Source organism: Eleutherodactylus coqui, chromosome 1 (genome assembly GCF_035609145.1).
Source record: "Eleutherodactylus coqui strain aEleCoq1 chromosome 1, aEleCoq1.hap1, whole genome shotgun sequence".
Lineage (NCBI taxonomy): Eukaryota > Metazoa > Chordata > Amphibia > Anura > Eleutherodactylidae > Eleutherodactylus > Eleutherodactylus coqui.
The window spans coordinates 434,943,701-434,964,562 of NC_089837.1; the positions used below are offsets into that span (position 1 = coordinate 434,943,701).

Here is a 20,862-nt window from a genome sequence, read left to right on the forward strand (position 1 = left end):
GCAGTCTCCCAGTCCTCGTTAGTCAATGTTGGGATTATTTCTCTCCATCTTTCCAGCCCCGTCATTTGTGTGCTGGGGGTCCTAGAGTGTAGCAGATGAGTGTATATTGTCGAGATTAGGCCCCTGGGGCCTTGTGTACGCAGTATACCTATTAATGGGTATGTGGAGAAGGGTCTCCTGGGTTCCGGGAATTGAGCTGTCAGTGCGTGTCTGAGTTGTAGGTATCTAAAGAATCCAGTTCTAGGTACCTGGTACAATTGCTGTAGTTGCTCAAAGGAGACTAGTGTTCCATCGATATATAGGTGTTCTAATGTAGTGATTCCCAGGTTTGACCAAAATTGTCTGTCTGGTAGATTCAATAAGTGCGGCAGCGCTCTGTTGTCCCATAAGGGAGTCTCCAGGGGGTGTCTTCCCGCCTAGTCAGTTGCCTAAATGCCCTCCAAACACTTGTTGCAAGTCTGTGAATAGGCAGCGTTTGTTTCGTCAGCAATCCTGGTGCCTCCAGGAGGATTCAGAGCGATGTCTCCGAGAGGAAGTACATCAGATGGTGCTCGGAGTTCGAGAGGGGGGCGCCCGACTGCCAGTGGCGTATATATCTGACTTGCCCCGCTAGGTAATATATTTTGAAGTCCGGTAGTGCCATCCCCGCTAGTTCTTTGGGTTTTTGTAGGGTCTCCATGCGGAGTTTGGCTCTGGATTTCCCCCAGATAAATGACGTTATTAATGAGTTAGTTTTTTTGAAGAATTTTTGTGTTATAGTTGTTTCTGCGTGCTCCAACCGGTATAGGTATTTGGGGAGTATTATCATTTTGATAAGGTTTATTCTACCTGCTACAGATAATGGTAGAGGGCTCCAGGCTCTTAGTTTTAATTGTAGGGTTGTTATTAGGGGCGCGATGTTTAGAGCAAAGCTTTGGGTGTGGTCTCTAGTGATATATATCCCCAAATATTTGAATTGAGGAACTATTTGCAGGTTGTGATACACTTCTCCCATTCTCCACTCCTCCCCCCTCAGCGGCATAAGGGTAGACTTCTGCCAATTAATACGCAGGCCTGAGAAGTTCCCGAATTCGTCTATTTGAGAGACGGCCAGCGGTAGGGTGTGTTTGGGTTCTGACATGTAGAGTATTATGTCATCTGCATAGAGTCCTATCTTATCCTCTCTAGGTCCAATCCGGATCCCCCTGTATAATGTGTGCTGTCGGATCTTTAGGGCCAGGGGTTTTATGGCGATTGCAAATAAGAGGGGAAAGTGGGCAGCCCTGTCGGGTCCCCTTGTGGAGTGGAAAGGAGGTGGAGATCAGGCCATTCGCTACAATTCTTGCTGTCAGGGCGCTATATAGGATGGAGACCCACTTGATAAATGGCCCTCCGAAGCCCAATTTTCGCAGAACCTCCACCAGGTATGGCGCCACTACTGAGTCGAATGCCCTGGCTGCGTCCAATGAGGCCAAGGCCCAGTTCGCTCTCCACCTCCATCCCACCTGTGTGACCACCTGTATCCTTCTAATGTTGTCTGACGTAGACATTCCCGGAATGAAGCCGGATTGGTCCGGGTGTATAATGTCTTTGATTGCTTGGTTCAGCCTGGAGGCCAACACCTTGGTAAGGATTTTATAGTCCGTGTTTAGGAGAGAGATAGGCCTATATGACCCACACTCCTCTGGGTTTTTATCGGGCTTTAATATGAGGACTATGTTGGCCTCGAGCATCGATTCTGGGAGATGTTCTTTTTCGAAAATATCTTTGTATAGCGAAAGTAGTTGTGTTTATTTCCTCTCTGTATTGTAGGTAAACCTCTACTGGTATGCCATCTGTACCCGGGATCTTGTTTTTCGCCATGTCCTCCATTGCCTTCTCTATCTCCTTGTATTGCTACAAGGAGCAAGACTTAGTTCAGATTACGCTTTAAAGAGAGTAAGACACTATAAAAGGTTTAACAATAAGAATTTATTAAAACCAAATGATAATTGAGCATAGTGGTGAATAATTGTTCTATGTTTATAAACTATGGGATCTATATACAAAGGATAATATCTATATATAAATGATAATAGCTATATACAAAACATAACGGTTGCAGATGTTACATCACAAAGTATAAAGATAGCAAGTTACATTATTACCTAAAAGATTACAGATTGCATATTACCATCACCAAAGGTTCCCTCACTTCTAGTGGTTCAACAGATGACATTCTCATCTGTCTTTGAAGCGTCCGTACTACCCAGAGCTTCTCATCCTTCCATCAAAAATTCCAAGAGCTTCTCCTCCTAGATTCCAACAGCTACTGCTTCTCAAACCCTCTCCTGTCCTTTATACTAGTATAACTTGCTGAGTCATAGGCCATATTCTCCAAGCTTTGCAAACCAAGATGTTATCAAACTGAGACCCCCCTCATCTGAAGTAGCCACTTTCTTTGATCAAAGTTTCAGAATCAACAACTCAATTCCCTAGACAATGCTGATGGTATCACAGGATTAACAAGACTCAACAGATTCCTGGCCATACAATGTATATGGACAGAGCTCAAACAAACCGATACAAATGGAATTGTAGTAAAAGCAGGTAGCATTGTTCTGTATAAGTAAGACAATATACATATGTTAGACCTCTATTTTATACAAAGAACTAACAAGTCGCATACACATTTCACAGTTACATCAAGGCTTCCTACACCAAACAGGTTTGAAGTCCACATGAATGTTCATAGCTATTCGTATGTAAAATACAGAATGGAGAATAAAGGAAAATACAAAATGGAGGATGAAGGACAAAATGGAGGGCTACAAATAGCCAATTATATTTGTACCACAATCCACCCTTTGGCTATTTGTAGCCATCATACAACTATTTCATAATATGATCAAGATACATAAAATTAGCATACAATTTAGGGTTGGAATATGTACTTTGACATATCATGGTTTGATCTTCAAGTTCTATTAATCAACTTCTGCTTACATAAACAACCAAATAACTAATGTCACATTTATTACACTGTTCCCTATATTTTCATTTGCTATCAACAAAAAACCAATCTTGTCAAATCTGGGCTCGAGAAAATAACGAAAAACAAAAAATTCAAAAACCGTTAGATGTTGAATACAAATGTCTCTTCCTGTAAAATTGTCTCTTGATCTTCTTTAGATCCTAAACCTATAGGATCTCCGATGCAGGGAAGCAAGGGGGATTATTGTGCCCTCACTGCTTTCCCTGGTTAGCCAAAGAACAGACCCTAAGTAGGAATCTGTCCCCGCCCATTACATTGGTATCAAACAATCTTCTCCATTCTCCATATCCAGAAGTATCCACAGCTGACTATAGAGCCCCTTTATTCCAATGTAGCAGATGCCTCTGTACAGCATTTTGTTGCCCAAGGTCTTCAGGGAGGAGCTGTGATGCTTTTCCCTCCTTTGACGTCATCTGCTGGCGGTTATTATGCAGAGTATGAGGATCACCCCAGTGGCAATTTAGCAGCAGTCAGGCACACTTGTCAGTTCTTCAGGCTCAGTTGAATAGTCATAGCGTGTGGATAGATGCAGCATGCACTTAGAGAAGATGACATTTCAAATCACACTTAGAAAGTCCCAATGTCCTGGTAGAAATAACTCAGTTCATAAATTTTCTCAGTCCCAAATAAACTTGATCCAAAATAATTCAGTCCATGGCAAATCAAACAAAACAAAAACAAAATCACAATCTGGGGTCTTGTGTGCTTTTCTTCACCCCTTCAAAACAAAAATCTGTAGTTCAAATTTATCCATCCAACAATCTCTGCCCAGAGGGACCTGATAAGTTTTCTGCTGTAGCAAATGAATATTTCTAATATTCCTAATCTTCCTACATTTCAGCACAAATACCTTCTACATACAGTAGACATATAACTCAAGAATTCTTACTATGTAAACAAACAATATAATATCTAACATTGCAAATCAATCAAGTTTACAATACAATAATCTTAGATGTATCAATATCATCATCAGTACAATTATTTATTTTTCACATGTTATCAAACGCTGCGAACCACGTTAAGCAAATTTTATAACACGATATTCCTAGATTTGTCATGATCATCTTCATTGGTAGTTACATATTTACCCCATCCCATTCCTAGATTTGTCACAACACACTTTTTCACAAGTACATTATTATGCAATATATTCACATAATTTTACTAGTTTCCCACATAACAAAACCCAAATAGATATTGTATTAGTCCAACTCATGTAAATGAATTTGTACATTGTAATAAACCAACACACAATCATCAATTATGAGTATCTCACACTCACTTTCCCTGCCTTCAATCCATTCATTCAATATGCAGAGAAGTCTCCTACCTAAATACAAAGAACCATACATTTGCATATCTTTGTATTACGCTCTGCATTTTCTCAGAAACCTGTTACCAGGATCCACAAACGTTTAACATATACAAACAATTAACATGTAGACAGACCACAGACAAACATTAGACATTGAACAAGGGTTTTCCTGCAGCTAATGTGCAGAATAAAAACATTGTCCGTTTTTTCAATACACATGAGTTCTTCTGAACTCCATATGCAGTGGAGCTCCCAAAAATAAACAAAAAACCTTCTCTGAATTTAGGCCTTTTTTTTTTTTTTTTTTTTTTACAAAAGCAAAAACTAGCACCATCTATTGTAAGGCGATATCAGATGTCAATGAATGACCAAGGTTATTCCTACAAACAAACAAATGGGTTGTTAGCATCCCATCCCCCAAACAAAGAGTCTTGAAGTCTACCCTGTAAAACAAAACATATTAGACAAAGGAAAAACATTTATTTTTCAAAGCCAAAGATCTCAGCCAGTACGTCCTTGCTGGAATATTTCTCATCGCCTGTTATCTTGAAGAAAGGGAAAAATAAAAGTACAGTGAGACAAAAAGCACATTAAACAAAAGATTATAATCATTATAATTCCACATTGCATTTGGGGTTCTATCAGGTATGTTTTTCCCCAATTCTCCCCCGGGGTCATATAATCCCCTTTTCTTATACAGTTTCCACATCTCATCTGTATGGATCCCATCTATTTTCTCCCATGGGACCCCAGCTTTCAATAAAGCTATGAACATATCTCTCCTGTTTACTCCACTATGATTCACCTGAGTTCTTCTATTACGATTTTGATCTTGTAATCTGTCCTTATTATGAACCGGACCCCAGTCTCCCAAATCTCCCAACAGCCTTACCGCTTCCAGAACCTCAGCCACTGCATGACCAGTCTGATTTATCAATAAAGTCATGATTACCGTTTTATATGCAGGGGGAGCAGTTTTGATCATTTTATTTCTAACACTCGTGGTCAGCACTCTTCTCATCAAATCACTTTGCTCATTCATTGCAATTGCATGTTTCATCATTTCTTCCTTAATTCTCTGCATACAATCACGCAATGTATACCATGGCTTCTCTGTATGTGGCCAATCAGAATCAGTAGGATATTTATATCTTATACCAATTGCCACCACATCTAGTAGAGTTGGTCTACCCTGCTGGACTTGTAAAGTCCTGAATGCTTCAGCTACCACTGGGTCAGTTGACACGTTAACAAATTTGGGTGCATCTTTACCATCTACACTTACACCATCTGCTCCGCCATCAAACAATCTCACTATCCAGGTTATCAATGGTTCATCCGGTTTCTGTGCAAATCTTTCATGAATGTCACTTAATTCCTGCTGTGAAAACTCATCCACTACATCTCTCTTCACTGGTCCTTTTGGAGTACTCACTGTTCTGCACTTCATGACGGGATTTGCTTTTACAGGAGGCGGATTAATTTTTCTATGTTCATTAAAATGCCCAGCTTCCTCAGCAGATTCCGAGAAATGCTCAGATTCATCTGAGGAAGAGTCCCAGATATCTCCATCCCACTTATTAGGGTCCCAATCAACTCCCGCTTTGGCCACTACAGTATGAACTTTTTTCTTATTCACTCTCCCTCTGCGTTTGCGGTATTTGTATTGTGCGACCCTGACAACTGCCTTTTCTGCTACTGTATTGCATTGATCTGCTTTATCCATAAGCAAGCTGTTCTGACATTGGGCCATCACCAGAGAGCTACGCACATCACACATCTCCTCTTCCAGTTGCTGCACTTCCTGCAACGCACTCTGATATTTATTGTGCATCTTCCGATATGCACTCAACAATATCCATCCTCTCCGACACACAGAAGCAAATTCTTTGCCTTTTTCTACTTTTACTTTCTGCAAACATCTCACAACATCCACGGGCTCTCCGCCCTCCAGCACATCATCCCACGGCTCACATAATCCACTGCACTGCGACCACTCAGCGGCCAATATATTATAGGGTGCTTTATTCCACCCTGGGATAACTGACAATTCATCTTTGTTCTTAGCTACCGACATTTTTGTACTATTGCGGATTTTCTTAAACAGCGACATTTTCACACTATGCCAGATTATCACAAGAAATTCTTCAAATATCAGTTTATCAAAATTTTCCTTAAAGCAAACTAGTATATTACTCTCTGCGTAATCCTGTTCACAGCGCCATTTATGTATTGCTACAAGGAGCAAGACTTAGTTCAGATTACGCTTTAAAGAGAGTAAGACACTATAAAAGGTTTAACAATAAGAATTTATTAAAACCAAATGATAATTGAGCATAGTGGTGAATAATTGTTCTATGTTTATAAACTATGGGATCTATATACAAAGGATAATATCTATATATAAATGATAATAGCTATATACAAAACATAACGGTTGCAGATGTTACATCACAAAGTATAAAGATAGCAAGTTACATTATTACCTAAAAGATTACAGATTGCATATTACCATCACCAAAGGTTCCCTCACTTCTAGTGGTTCAACAGATGACATTCTCATCTGTCTTTGAAGCGTCCGTACTACCCAGAGCTTCTCATCCTTCCATCAAAAATTCCAAGAGCTTCTCCTCCTAGATTCCAACAGCTACTGCTTCTCAAACCCTCTCCTGTCCTTTATACTAGTATAACTTGCTGAGTCATAGGCCATATTCTCCAAGCTTTGCAAACCAAGATGTTATCAAACTGAGACCCCCCTCATCTGAAGTAGCCACTTTCTTTGATCAAAGTTTCAGAATCAACAACTCAATTCCCTAGACAATGCTGATGGTATCACAGGATTAACAAGACTCAACAGATTCCTGGCCATACAATGTATATGGACAGAGCTCAAACAAACCGATACAAATGGAATTGTAGTAAAAGCAGGTAGCATTGTTCTGTATAAGTAAGACAATATACATATGTTAGACCTCTATTTTATACAAAGAACTAACAAGTCGCATACACATTTCACAGTTACATCAAGGCTTCCTACACCAAACAGGTTTGAAGTCCACATGAATGTTCATAGCTATTCGTATGTAAAATACAGAATGGAGAATAAAGGAAAATACAAAATGGAGGATGAAGGACAAAATGGAGGGCTACAAATAGCCAATTATATTTGTACCACACTCCTCTATTGTAATGGGGTCGTCTAGCAGGGATCTATGTGTTTCTTGTATTACTGGGAATGTTATACTGTTTAGGTACGTCTCTAGCTCTGCTGGGATGTAGTTGATCTGGGATTGGTATAGGTCAGAGTAAAATTGTTTGAATCTGCCTAATATGTCTTTGGGGTCTGTGATTATTGTGCCCTCTGCTGATTTAATCCTCAGTATCGCCAGAGAAGTGGTCTCTTGTCGGGCCATATATGCTAGTAATTTGCTGGATTGATTACCCAATTCGAAGGAGGACTGGCAGGTAAAGAATAATTTTCTTTGGGCTTTCTCTTTTAAGTGTGTCAAATACTCTGCCTGCTTGTAGCCATTTGTTTCTTTTTACATTTGAGGGGTCGGATATAAATTCCTTTTCTAGCTGCCGACATTGTTCCGCTAACTGTTCTCCTTCCTTTGCTGTGGTTTTTTAAATGAAGGAGATTGAGGATTTAAAGCATCCCCTAAGGTATGGTTTGAAAGTTTCCCAGACCAACATCCTATCGGGGTTCGCTTCGTGTGCTTCGTAGTAAATTTGTATTTGGTCTACTATTCGGTCATTTGGGCCGAGCAATGATAGCCAGAACGGGTGTATTCGCTGCTTCTTAATAGCAGGGGAGCCCGGATTTTTGAGGGCCATACAGATTGGCGAGTGGTCTGACACCCCTCTTGGGAGGAATTCTATGGATTCAATTTTGGAGAATAATGAGGGAGATCCAAATATGTAGTCTATTCGACTCAACGCATGATTATGGGCTGCATGGCAGGAGAATTCCCGCTGGTGTGGGTGTAATATTCGCCATATATCCAGCCATCCCGTCACCGAGATCATCGAGGCTAGGCCCGTGTCTCCCGCCCCCCGAGCACCACCCCCAAATCTGTCCAGGAGCGGGTCCATGACCATATTCATGTCTCCCATACAGATAGTCGTTGCATCTGGTGAGAATGAGGCAAATTGTATGCCTTCCGCCTGTAGGGCTGTTGACGTTGATGGTGGGTTATAATAGCATAGGATTACATATGGATCGTTATTTATTTTGGCTCTAACGAAGATAAATCTACCCTCCGAGTCTCTCTTCAATTGTTCCACTTCCCATCTGAGTGATCTTTCTATCAGTAAAGACACCCCCCCTGGAGTATGATGTGTGGTATGAATGTGCTGACCACTGGACCCATGGCTTTGACAGGCATTTAGAGGTTTCGGGCGTGAGGTGGGTCTCCTGTAGGCACAATACATGCTGTCGCCAGAAGCGTATTAAGGAATTTATTGTGGCTCGCTTCCTGGGGGATCCCATGCCTCTGACATTCCAGGACACAAAGGTTATCTTAGCCATTGGAAAAGGTGCTTTAATTGAGTCCGGATAGAAGTTTTTTTATGGCATCCCGGCCCCCAGGAAACCCCCCCACCACGCCCCATTACATCTTTGTTACTCATTATGCAATCGCACTCCAGTACGTTTACAGGGAAAACATTAAGCACCCGATGCATACAGCTTAGAAACATTGCGGTAGTATATTACCAACTTATAACTTCTACAACTTACAATCAAACAGGGTTTGGACACCGAATACTTTCTTGCTATGTCAGTATTTGTGGCTAATTATTACTCTGGGTAACCAACTTAGCATAGCTTCAACGTTCGCTATACTTGTGGTTTTGTTGGATTATTAGAACAGTGATATGGGCCGACCATATCGCGTTGTATATTAGTTAGGTGGACTCCCTTTCGGAAGAGAGGGGGGGGGGGGAGAAGAAAAGCGGGGGGGTGGTTAAGGGGAAAGGGGGTGTTACACCGGACGCAGCCCGGAGGGGGCGCTTCGTCCTTGGTTTAGTGGTTTACCATATAATTGCGTTATTTAAGCAACATATTTGTACGTGGTATGGAAGTCCCGTCACCTAAAGGGGGGTAGGAAACGGTTAAATTTTTTATATACGTTAGTCTTTCTGGTCGTCTTGTGGTTAGCCATTCTTCTGCTTCGGATGGTGAGGTGAAGAAACGGGTACGTTCTCCGTCGATCACTCACAGTCGCGCTGGATACACCATGGAGTACGGGAGCTGCATATCTCGAAGTTGCCTTTTAATACTGAAGAATGACGCTCTTTGCTTTTGGAGGTCTGCCGAGAAGTCCGGGAAGATAGATATCATGGCTTAGGGGTCCTCCTTTTCTGGCAGCTTGCAGGATAATATCTCTGTCCCGAGAGTTGAGTAGTCTTGCTAGTAGGGGTCTAGGTGGAGCCCCCGGTATGGGCGGCTTCATTGGCACTCGGTGGGCTCGCTCGATAACGAAAATCTGTGATAGGGCAGCATTGGGAAGAAGTTCACGGAGCCATTTCTCTAAGAATTCTTCGGGTCTCTGCCCCTCGGTTCGTTCTGGTAAACCGACTATGCGCAGATTATTGCGTCGCGAACGATTTTCAAGGTCGTCCGCTTTTTGTCTCCAATATTCAGCTTTCTGTGTAAGATCTCTTATTGCGGCTGACATTGGGGAGACAGTGTGGTCTAGTGTAGATATTCTGTCTTCCGTATTTGTGACTCTCTCAATTTTTGGAGGTCTTGTCTAAGGAGGCTTACATCCATTTTAACTTCGTCGATTTTACTGGTAAGAGTAGTCGTGGAGGTTTGGATTGCGGTTAACAGCTGCTCAGACAGTTGTTGTAGGGTTTGAACAGTCCCCTCCGTTGGGCTTAAGTTGGTGTTTTTTGTCAGGGGGGATGAGCCCCCCCGGGGCCGATGGTGTGGGATCGGAGCCTGGGTCCTTGCGTGTTTCGCTTCTGGCGAACGCTTTCAATTTATCGGCTGTTGCGTTGTGCCTGGTAGGCCCCATGCTGCCCTTTCAGGGATATCTGGCGGCGAATTCAGTTGTTTATCTCTGGTTTGTGGAGCGAGGTATTAAAGTGTCCTTTTTATGGCTTTTTTATCAGTTATACGTGGCACAGGGCTTGTATATATGGTGCTATCCCTGGTTGGTATGGTGTTTCGCCCCTGTCTCATCTGTCTGTTACTTCTTATTAGCGGTGATCATTTGCCGCCATCTGCGGGGGGGTCTTCTGCGAGGTTGGTGCTTCCCTTCCCCTCTATTGGGGGGTATTCTATGGCTGCTTCTGTGACCTCTTCCCTGGGTATGGTGGGGGAGGGGGGGCTCTGTTCCTAGGCTCTGCTTTATATAGAGTGCAGTGTCTGCTGCCCTTTCCCCCCAGCACACTTATCTGGTTGCCGCCTCTGGTGCTGCCTTTCTCCTCTGTGCAGGGATCTCTGTGCGCCTCCTCTGTTTGGCTTTTCGCCGTTCGGTCCGTCGGCCCCGTTCGCCTGCCGGCGGCTGTGTCAGTTGCGGCACCGCGGGTCCGCCGCTAGCGTCGCTATAGCCGCTGGTACTGCGGGAGCCTTACCGGGTGTCCGGTCCTCTTTTTCTATGTGTCGGTAGGGGGGTACACCGGTCCCGAGCGGTCGTTCGTCAGCCTATAGTTTTTTCCACAAGATGGCGGCGGCGGCCCCACGTGTTCGCCGTCAGGGTGTCCTCAATGCGGTTGCCGTGTGGGTGCTGCAGTGCTCCGCGGCGCCGCCGGTGGTCTGGGCCTCTCCCTCCCTTCTTTCTGCTGTAGACAGCGTTGGGCCGGGGCTTGCCGGCTGGTTGGTACCTCGTGCTGTGTAATGGCGGCGCCGTCCGCTTCTCAGGTCTCCCGTCGGCGCTGCCTCCGCTGCGCGTTTTTCAGGGTCTGTTTTTCCGGTCTGGCCTCTTTCCCCTCTCCTCCGGAGATGTTGTACCGGGCTTGGGAGTCCTCAGGATGGGTGCAGGATTGTTGGCTTGTCGGTTAGAGCAGGAGCGCTTCTTACATGCGGCCGGTCAGCTCGGCTGCTTGGCCACGCCCCATCAAAAAAAAGCTGTTTTTAAAGTGACAGAATTGCCAAAAAAATGAAAATCACAATTTTTTCCTTTTCCTTTACTTGAATTCATTCAAAAACTGTGGCATCAAAATACGCAGTACACCCCTAGATAAATTCGTTAAGGGGTCTAGTTTTCAAAATGGAGTCATTTGTGGGGGTTCCCTATTGTTTTGGGCACTCAAGAACTCTACAAGTGGGCAATGGGGCCTAAAAGGACTTCAAGCAAAATCTATGTTCTGAAAACCACCGATTACTCCTTTCATTTTGGGACCCGTTGTGCATGCGGACATAAGATTAGGGCCATAATGGGTATATTTGTGAAAACAGCACAAACAGGGGTATCCATTTTGGGGTGCAAGTCTTCATTTATATGTGTGCTGTACAAAAAAAGCTGTTTTTAAAATGACAGAATTGCCAAAAAAACGAAAATCGCAATTTTTTCCTTTTGCTTTGCTTGAATTCATTCAAAAACCGTGGGGTCAAAATGGGCAGTACACCCCTAGATAAATTTGTTATGGGGTCTAGTTTTCAAAATGGGGTCATTTGTGGGGGTTTCCATGGTTTTGGGCGCTCAAGAACTCTACATGTGTGCTATGGGGCCTAAAAGGTCTTCAAGCAAAATCTATGTTCTGAAAGCCACCGATTACTCCTTTCATTTTGGGCTCCGTTGTGCATCCAGACAGAAGATTAGGGCCACAATGGGGATGTTTCTGAGCACAGGACAAACGGGGGTATCCATTTTGGGGTGCAAGTCTTCATTTATATGTATGCTGTACAAAAAAAGCGGTTTTTAAAATGACAGAATTGCCAAAAAAACGAAAATTACAATTTTTTCCTTTTGCTTTGCTTGAATTCATTCAAAAACCGTGGGGTCAAAATGGGCAGTACACCCCTAGATAAATTTGTTAAGGGGTCTAGTTTTCAAAATGGGGTCATTTGTGGGGGTTTCCATGGTTTTGGGCGCTCAAGAACTCTACAAGTGGACTATGGGGCATTAAAGGACTTAAAGCAAAATTTCTGTTCTGAATGACACTGACTACTCCTTTCATTTTGGGCCCCGTTGTGCACTCAGATATAAGATTAGGGCCACATTGGGTATATTTTTGAACACAGGACAAACAGGCTTATCCATTTTGGGGTGTAAATCCTCATTTTCATGTAAACTATAGAAAAAAAAGTCTTCAAAATGACATAGTTGCAAAAATATGAAATTTTACTTTTTCTCCTCTAAATTGAATTAATTCCTGAAAAAAAACTGTGGGGTCAAAATACTCATGACACCCCTCAGTGGATACATTAAGGGGTGTAGTTTTTAAAATGGGGTCATTTGTGGTGGTAGCTATCATTCTGACACCTATGAGCCTTTGCTATCTTGGCTTAGTGCAAGAAAATAAAGTGTTCCTCAAAATGCTGAAAAGTAATGTTAAATTTGTACGTCTCCTAAATGGTTAAAAAAACAAAAGTTTTTCAAATGTGCATTCAGAATAAAGAGATGGAAATATATATCTTAGCAAAAGTTTGTACAGTATGTTTGCACATATTTGATATATTACAATTGAAAATGTGAAAAAACGATATTTTTTTCAAAATTTTCCCAATATTGGCACTTTTAATAAACATACACAAATTATATCGGACTATTTTCACCACCTAAATGAAGTACTCCATGTGACGAAAAAACAATGTCCGAATCACTTGGATATGGAAAACCTTTATGAAGCTATTCTATGTTAAAGTACACATGTCAGATTTCCAAAATTTGGCCTGGTCATTAAGGCGCAAACAGGCTTGGTCACTAAGGGGTTAAATATTCAAACAATACCACAACCAGTGCCCTTTACCAACGAAGTCCCACATAGTTGTTCTACCAAAACAGTAATTTCAAGTGTACCATGTAGTGGATATCAAAACTTTTATTGATCAATGTAACTGTGAATAAGGCATCAAAGAGACCATTAAACCCCAATGTGGAATGTAGTAGACCATCCATCTTGCTAGTGCTTCCAATGATTCTGATGGTGACATGTGTACCATACATAGATACAAGTTATAGACAAGATTAAAGAGCGGATGAACCATCATGGAGATGCACCATCTGTCAGGAGGAGATGCAGACAAAACAGAGGTTAGTATTATATTAAAATAAACACAAAATTAAAAACAAGACAATCATCACATTGTGGTTTACAACTGACACCCACGGCCTAATCTCGCCAAATCCAATCATCTATATATGTCTATATATACATATATATTCTATATGTCATGTGTCACCAGACATAAATGTCATCCTATTATATACCAATGCCCATGACTTGCAACCAATTGAACAATTATCGTTACACGCCATGACGCTTAAAGAATATTTTACCTCAAAACGTATTCTGAGGGGATTGAGATCACAAGTCAGACCAATACTTATGATGGGAGACAGTGAATTTTGTGCCAAGTTCGCTAATATCACTAAATAAATATGTATTTGATCTCATTTTATTAAATCTTGAATATTTGAACAAGGAGATCGCAAGTTGCTCAGATTCAACCAAAAGTCTAGAATATGATGTGCAGGCATTAACGCCCAGAGAGGAGTGATCTAATTACAGACAGAAACTGGATGATCTGGTGAGAGTGAAGTAGAAGTTGAATCCACCAAGCGTGCTAAGTGGCAGAGGGATCTGGATGACTATGCCAAAGGCCATATTTACAACTGGCAGATCCCAAAGGGAAGAGTGGCTGCACAGACCACGTTCCCCTCCCACAATAGGAGAAGATTTAATAGTCGACGTAGACCACGAGGATTCAACCTACATCTGGCACATTGGATTCTACGGACAAATCAACGAGAGATATCTCCACTGATGGCAATGTTCCAGAGTCTTGCCCTCCTAAATGCAGCACGACACATTGCAAAAAAAGAGAAGGACAAGAAGAGGTGGCCGGAATCGCAAGAAGTCGAGGCAGGCCGGAACAGGGGATACAAACCAGATCGGGGTCCCATTGGAACATCTGATAAGTAATGACGTTTCTACTAATATGTCAGTGGTGAATATCTCCTCTAAATTGTCTGTCTCTGATGTCTCTTTACTCTCAAGGGGTTTATCATATTGCCCTATTTCCAGGCCCAACTGCTTTCAGTTGGACCTGGACTGTAGACGCTTTTTCCGTACTGTGCAACTGAAGTTGAATTTTTCTGGTCCTGAGGGAGATAAGAAAGGCATTTCTCCACCAGTATCTGAGCTGCGTGCTGATATTTCCTCTAAAGAGTTGGGTCTACGCAATAGGAGCACCTTTGTACCTTCGGGGAATAACCCGGTTATAGAGACATTTGAGAGGCTGGTATCCTCTGACATCGAGAAGCTCAGAGCTGTAAGCTATAGGAGCGAAGTGTGTTGTAATTTTTCTAAAATTGAATACAGAGCTCTGAAAAGACTTAGTAATGATGATGATATCACTATTAAGGCAGCGGACAAAGGCGGTGCTGTTGGTATTTATATGTATCCATAAATACATCAAGAAATTGTGAGCCAATTGGCTGACACGGAAGTATATGAAGTCTTTTCTGTAAATCCTCTACAACAGCACCGCATTAGTCTCAAATTGTTCTTGGAAGATGCATTATCACGTGGTAATATTGATCTGCAACTGCGTGATTTTCTCTGCCCTAGGTTCCCTGTCATGCCAGTGCTGTACACATTATCAAAAATCCATAAAGGTCTAGAAAATCCACCTGGTCGCGATGTCCTATCTGGGTGAGGGTCACTGTACAGCAATTCCTCCAGGTTTCTTGACAAGATTTCACAACCACTTAGTTGTGACTCTCGATCCTATATTAGGGATACTTCAGATTTTTTGGCGTAATTGACGAATAAAGCGATTTCTGGTGACATCATATTGGGTTCCTTTGATCTTGTGTCTTTGTACACCATTATAAGACATGACATCGGATTGGAAGCAATGAGACATTTGTTGTTGACCCGTGGCATGCCTGATGATTGCCTTAATTTTGCATTGACCCTCCTGGAGGGTATCCTGCCATAAAACATATGCTTGTATGATGGCATATGATATCGCCAGAAACACGGTCTGGCTATGGGGTCCAACGTCGTCCTAGCTATGCCAACGCATTTATGACCTATATTGAAGAGGAACATGTATATACCTCCACTACCTCCCCAGCCTGGGTACATGTCCAGGTCTTGTGGAGGTATATCGATGATGTGTTTTTTATATGGCAGGGGACCGTGAACGAACTGCTGAAATTTCACGTTGAACTTAAAGGGGTTGTCTTGCGGCAGCAAGTGGGGGTATACACTTCTGTATGGCCATATTAATGCACTTTGTAATGTACATTGTGCATTAAATATGAGCCATACAGAAGTTATTCACTTACCTGCTCCGTTGCTAGCGTCCCCGTCGCCATGGATCCGTCTAATTCTGATGTCTTCTTGCTTTTTTAGACGCGCTTGCGCTGTGCGGTCTCCTTCCTGGTGAATGGGGCCGCTAGTGCCGGAGAGCTGGTCCTCGTAGCTCCGCCCCGTCACGTGTACCGATTCCAGCCAGTCAGGAGGCTGGAATCGGCAATGGATCGCACAGAGCCCACGGTGCACCATGGGAGAAGACCCGCGGTGCATCGTGGGTGAAGATCCCGGCGGCCATCTTGGTGAAGGAAGAAGAAGGAAGACGTCGCAGAGCGGGGATTCAGGTAAGTAATACCTTTTCTTTTTTTTAACACATCCTTTGGGGTTGTCCTGCGCCGAACGGGGGGCCTATGGGAAAAAAAAAACCCCGTTTCGGCGCGAGACAACCCCTTTAACAATATTTTGACAGACCTTAACTTCATCATCACCTATTCACATAACCAGGTACAGTTTTTGGTTGTACTGGTGGTGGTTTCTGATGGTGAGTTAAAAACTGATTTGTACCAAAAAAAGATGGACCGGAACAATGTGCTTAGGTTTGACAGTCATCATCCTCGCAGTATTATGAATATTACCGTGTAGTCAGATGGTTTGGATAAAACGTATAGTAGATGATTTTTTTAGATAATCGCTTGGAACAAATGTGCACTAGGTTCTTGGAATGGAGATACCCGTTGGATCTTATTAATAACGTGCTCAAAAGCACAGTCGGTTCCATGTGATGATCTATTGGGTCCTAAACCAACGATCGCTAAGAAGGATCGTACTCCATTTGTATCTACTGTATGGTGTTCAGAGTGGTCAGGTTTCCTATATTCTAGGGGAACACTGGCCAATTCTAAAACAATGTTTTCCTGGAATGCCCATGTCCGATACGCCACCACTTATGGCATATCGCAGGGGACCTAGTTTTCGAGATAAGCTGGTGAGGACCATCAAGGATCCAGGTCACAGGCTGGGATACAGCACATTTATTCCATCAAGAAATGGCTGCTTCCCTTGTATGAGTTGCGCCTGTTTCAACAATCTCATAAAGGGTAGCACATTCAGGCATCCAAGCACTGGATATACGTATTACATCAACAATAGGTTTTCTTGCTCCTCATCATACATGATCTATATGATCACATGTCCTTGTGGACTTAACTACTTTGGAGAGACCACAATGGAAGTCAGAGCACGAATAGCCAAACACAAAAGCACTATCAGAACTGGGAATTCTGATGTTCCAGTGGGGAAACATTTTCTTGAAGCTGGCCACACAGTCAGTCAGCTGCGGGACCGGGTAGTCAATGGTGTCCCTAAACTCCAACAGGATGGGGATAGAGAAAGCCGACTTAAAAAGCTTGAATTCCAGTGCATCTTTAATCTAGACTACAGTATATGCATCCGCGGGGACTGAATCTTGAGTACTGACCGGGTCCTTTTTTTGTAGATGCCCATTTATAGGATGTGGCTTTAAGCTGTGTGATCATATTGTCCTCCTAGGCACACAATGGTACGCTTAGGTACACAGCGGTTGTTCAATTGGTTGCAAGTCATGGGCATTGGTATATAATAGGATGACATTTATGTCTGGTGACACATGACATAAAGAATATATATGTATATATAGACACATATAGATGATTGGATTTGGCGAGATTAGGCCTTGGGTGTCAGTTGTACACGACAATGTGGTGATTTGTCTTGATTTTAATTTTGTGTTTATTTTAATGTAATACTAACCTCTGTTTTGTCTGCATCTCCTCCTGACAGATGGTGCATCTCCATGATGATTCATCTGCTCTAATCTTGTCTATAACTTGTATCCATGTATGGTACACATGTCACCATCAGAATCATTGGAAGCACTAGCAAGATGGATGGTCTACTGCATGCCACATTGGGGTTTAATTGTCTCTTTGATGCCTTATTCACAGTTACATTGATCAATAAAATTTTGATATCCACTACATGGTACACTTCGAATTACTGTTTTGGTAATTGTGGTACTTGGTTGGTAAAGGGAACTGGTTGTGGTATTGTTTGAATATTTAAGTTATCAGACTTTACCAAAATAATGCCCAGAATGGGTCTTTTATTCTGTTTTAGATGCTTTTCAACCATGGGTTTGTGTTCATTCTTTGTATCCCATACATTGGTTGTAGCAGGTTTTTTCTTGTGCAAATGAGAATAGGTCTGATCCCTCTGCAATGTGACAGCCCTTCAGATATTTGTAGGCCGCTATTTAGTATCCTCTCAGCCTTCTTTTTTGCAAGCTAAACATTCCCAGATCCCTTAACCGTTCTTCATAGGACATGATTTGCAGACAGCTTACCATCTTGGTAACTCTTCTCTGAACTTGCTCCAGTTTTTCTATATCTTTTTTAAAGTGGGGTGCCCAGAACTGGACACAGTATTCCAAATGAGGTTTGATTAAGGAAGAGTAAAGGGGAATAATGACCTCACGTGATCTAGACTCTATGCTTCTCTTAATACATCCCAGAATTGTTTGCCTTTTTGGCTGCTGCATCACATTGTTGACTCATGTTCAGTCTATGCTCTATTAGTATACCCAAATCTTTTTCACATGTGCTGCTGCTTAGCTTAATTCCTCCAATTCTATTGTTCTTTTTTCATTTTTCTTGCCCAGATGTAGGACTTTGCATTCTGTTAGTCGCTGCCCACTGTGCAAGCTTTTCTAGAACTTTTTGAATACTCTCTCTATCTTCCCTAGTGTTAGCTATCCCTCCTAGATTCAGCAAATTTGACCAGTTTCCCATCAATTCCTTTCTCCAGATCATCTATAAAAATGTTGAACAACACTGGACCTAGGACAGAGCCTTGTGTTACCCCACTTGATACATTCTTCAACTTGGATGTTCAGCCATTTATGACCACTCTTTGAGTATGATCGCTCAGCCAGTTCTGAATCTATTTGGTCATTTTTTTCAAATGCTTTACTAAGGTCAAGAAAAACTATATCCACCGCATTTCCCTGATTAACCCAGTCAGTGATAATGTCATAGAAGGAAAAGAAGGAAGTTAGATTAGTCTGGCATGACTTGTTTGTTACAAACCCATACTGGCTCTGGTTAATTACTCCATTTTCATCCAAGTACTTGCATACATGCTGTTTAATATTTTGTTCAAAGATCTTTACCGGTATAGAGTCAGGCTCACAGGCCTGTAGTTTCCTGGATCCACTTTCTTCCCCTTTTTGAAGATAGGGACAATATTTGCCCTTTTCCAATCTTCTGGGACTTCTCCTGTTCTCCAGGAATTTTCAAAGATTATGGCGAGTGGTTCAGCAATTACCTCCGCCGCTTCCTTTAGTATCCTAGGATGTAATTCATCTGGACCTTGAGACTTGAATTCATTTAAGTTAGCTAAGTGTTCCCTCACCATCTCTCTACTTATAGATAGCCTGCATTCTTTTATTCCCCCAATAGAACAGGGAAGATCAGCTGATGTTCCATCTACTTTCTGAGAGAAAACTGATACAAAATAGGAATTTAAAAGTTTGGCCTTCTCAACATCATTCTTAACCAATTCACCATTCTCATCTTGTATACATCCAATAGCATCTTTGACTTTTCTTTTACTTTTGACGTACCCACCAAATCCTTTTTTATTGCTTTTGGCCTCTGTTGCAAGCCTCAATTAATTATTAGCTTTAGCTTTTCTGACACTTGCCCTACAGTTTCTGCAGACATTGTACTAGTTGATACGGTTTAGGGCATCTTTGAGCTTATCGAACTTGGCCTTCCTAAAGTTTACTATTTTTGTAGTTCCCCTATAAAACTGTCAAAGACAAGTTGAAATGTATTATATTATGGTCCCTATTTCCCAGTTGCAGCCCCCCCCCCCCCCCCCCAACCTGCACCTCTGTTGTTCTGTCAGGTCTGTTGGTTAATATTAACTCCAAAATGGCCGATCCACTAGTTAGGTCCTGTACGAGTTGGGTAAGTTAGTTTTATCTTTAGTAATTGACAGAAAACTCTTATCTTTACGAGGTCTGCAGGTTTCCGCTTCCCTGTTTATATCTGGATAGTTAAAGTCCGTCATAATAATTACCTCATTGTGATTTGCTGCACCATTTATTTGTTTCAATAATAGATTTTCAGTAGCTTCTGTAATATGAATAAAATATATAATCTGAAGACTGTTTTGTTGTATGTTTTTTTAGGGGAAATAATTGCTTTCCAAAGTGTTACACAAAACAAATGGTGCCGTGGCAATATTCTTGAATTGATTCCTCTGGAAAGTAAATGCATCCTAGAACCCTGTGGTCCAACAAGATATAAAATTGAAGATCTCACCCATCTAACACTCTTCTTACTTGATTATGGTGGTTCAGAGACTTTTGTTGCAGCAAGGTATGTTTTATCTATTTTTATGCGACAAAAATGTCATAATGGGCTCAATAATAAAGCGGGTTCAAGGTGCTTCGCTGCATCTTGATAAATATAGTTGTCAGGATTACATTTGTACTTTTGAATTAACTTTCAAAAATTGGGAATATAATGTATTTATTTTTTTGCCATTGACACTTTTGTGACCTGGAACATATGGAAACACCTCAATTTTGCAGTTTTATTGATCATAAATTGTAACATAATTCAAATACTCAAATATATATGACCTCATGAAAATTTTAGTGCCCCACCATCCTGAATTACAGGTGGCAGTAGATGGCAACCTCCTGTACCAATATATAATACAGCAACTATAGAAATGTATTGGTTCTGATTTCATATGTAGACACAGAGGGTTTCTTTCATGGATTTTGAGGCATGTGCCATGTAACATAGAGATTGCTTTTAATCTTTAGGGATCCTTGTTTATTAGCCTGTGCATTTTTATAGGGCAAGGTGTTTTGTATGAGCCGAACAATCTTTATGAATGTTAAAGGGGTTGTGCCAAGATATAAAGATAGGGGACCGAACTCTCAGGATAGGGGATAGCTTTCTGATCATTGGGGGTTTAACTGCAGGAAATCTCCATCGATCATGAGAACAGGTGTCCCAAAAGTTCCTGAAGAAATGGA

The 20,862-nt window shown here is 41.8% G+C and overlaps 1 protein-coding gene across 1 annotated transcript in view; it reads left to right on the forward strand.

The window, feature by feature from the left end:
- Positions 1-20,862, forward strand: part of RNF17 (ring finger protein 17) — a 188,042-nt gene that overhangs the window by 70,351 nt on the left and 96,829 nt on the right. Inside the window, exon 16 of the mRNA XM_066582149.1 lies at positions 20,002-20,191. Within this exon, the coding sequence (XP_066438246.1) occupies positions 20,002-20,191 (190 nt within the window). The remainder of the gene's footprint in view (positions 1-20,001; positions 20,192-20,862) is intronic.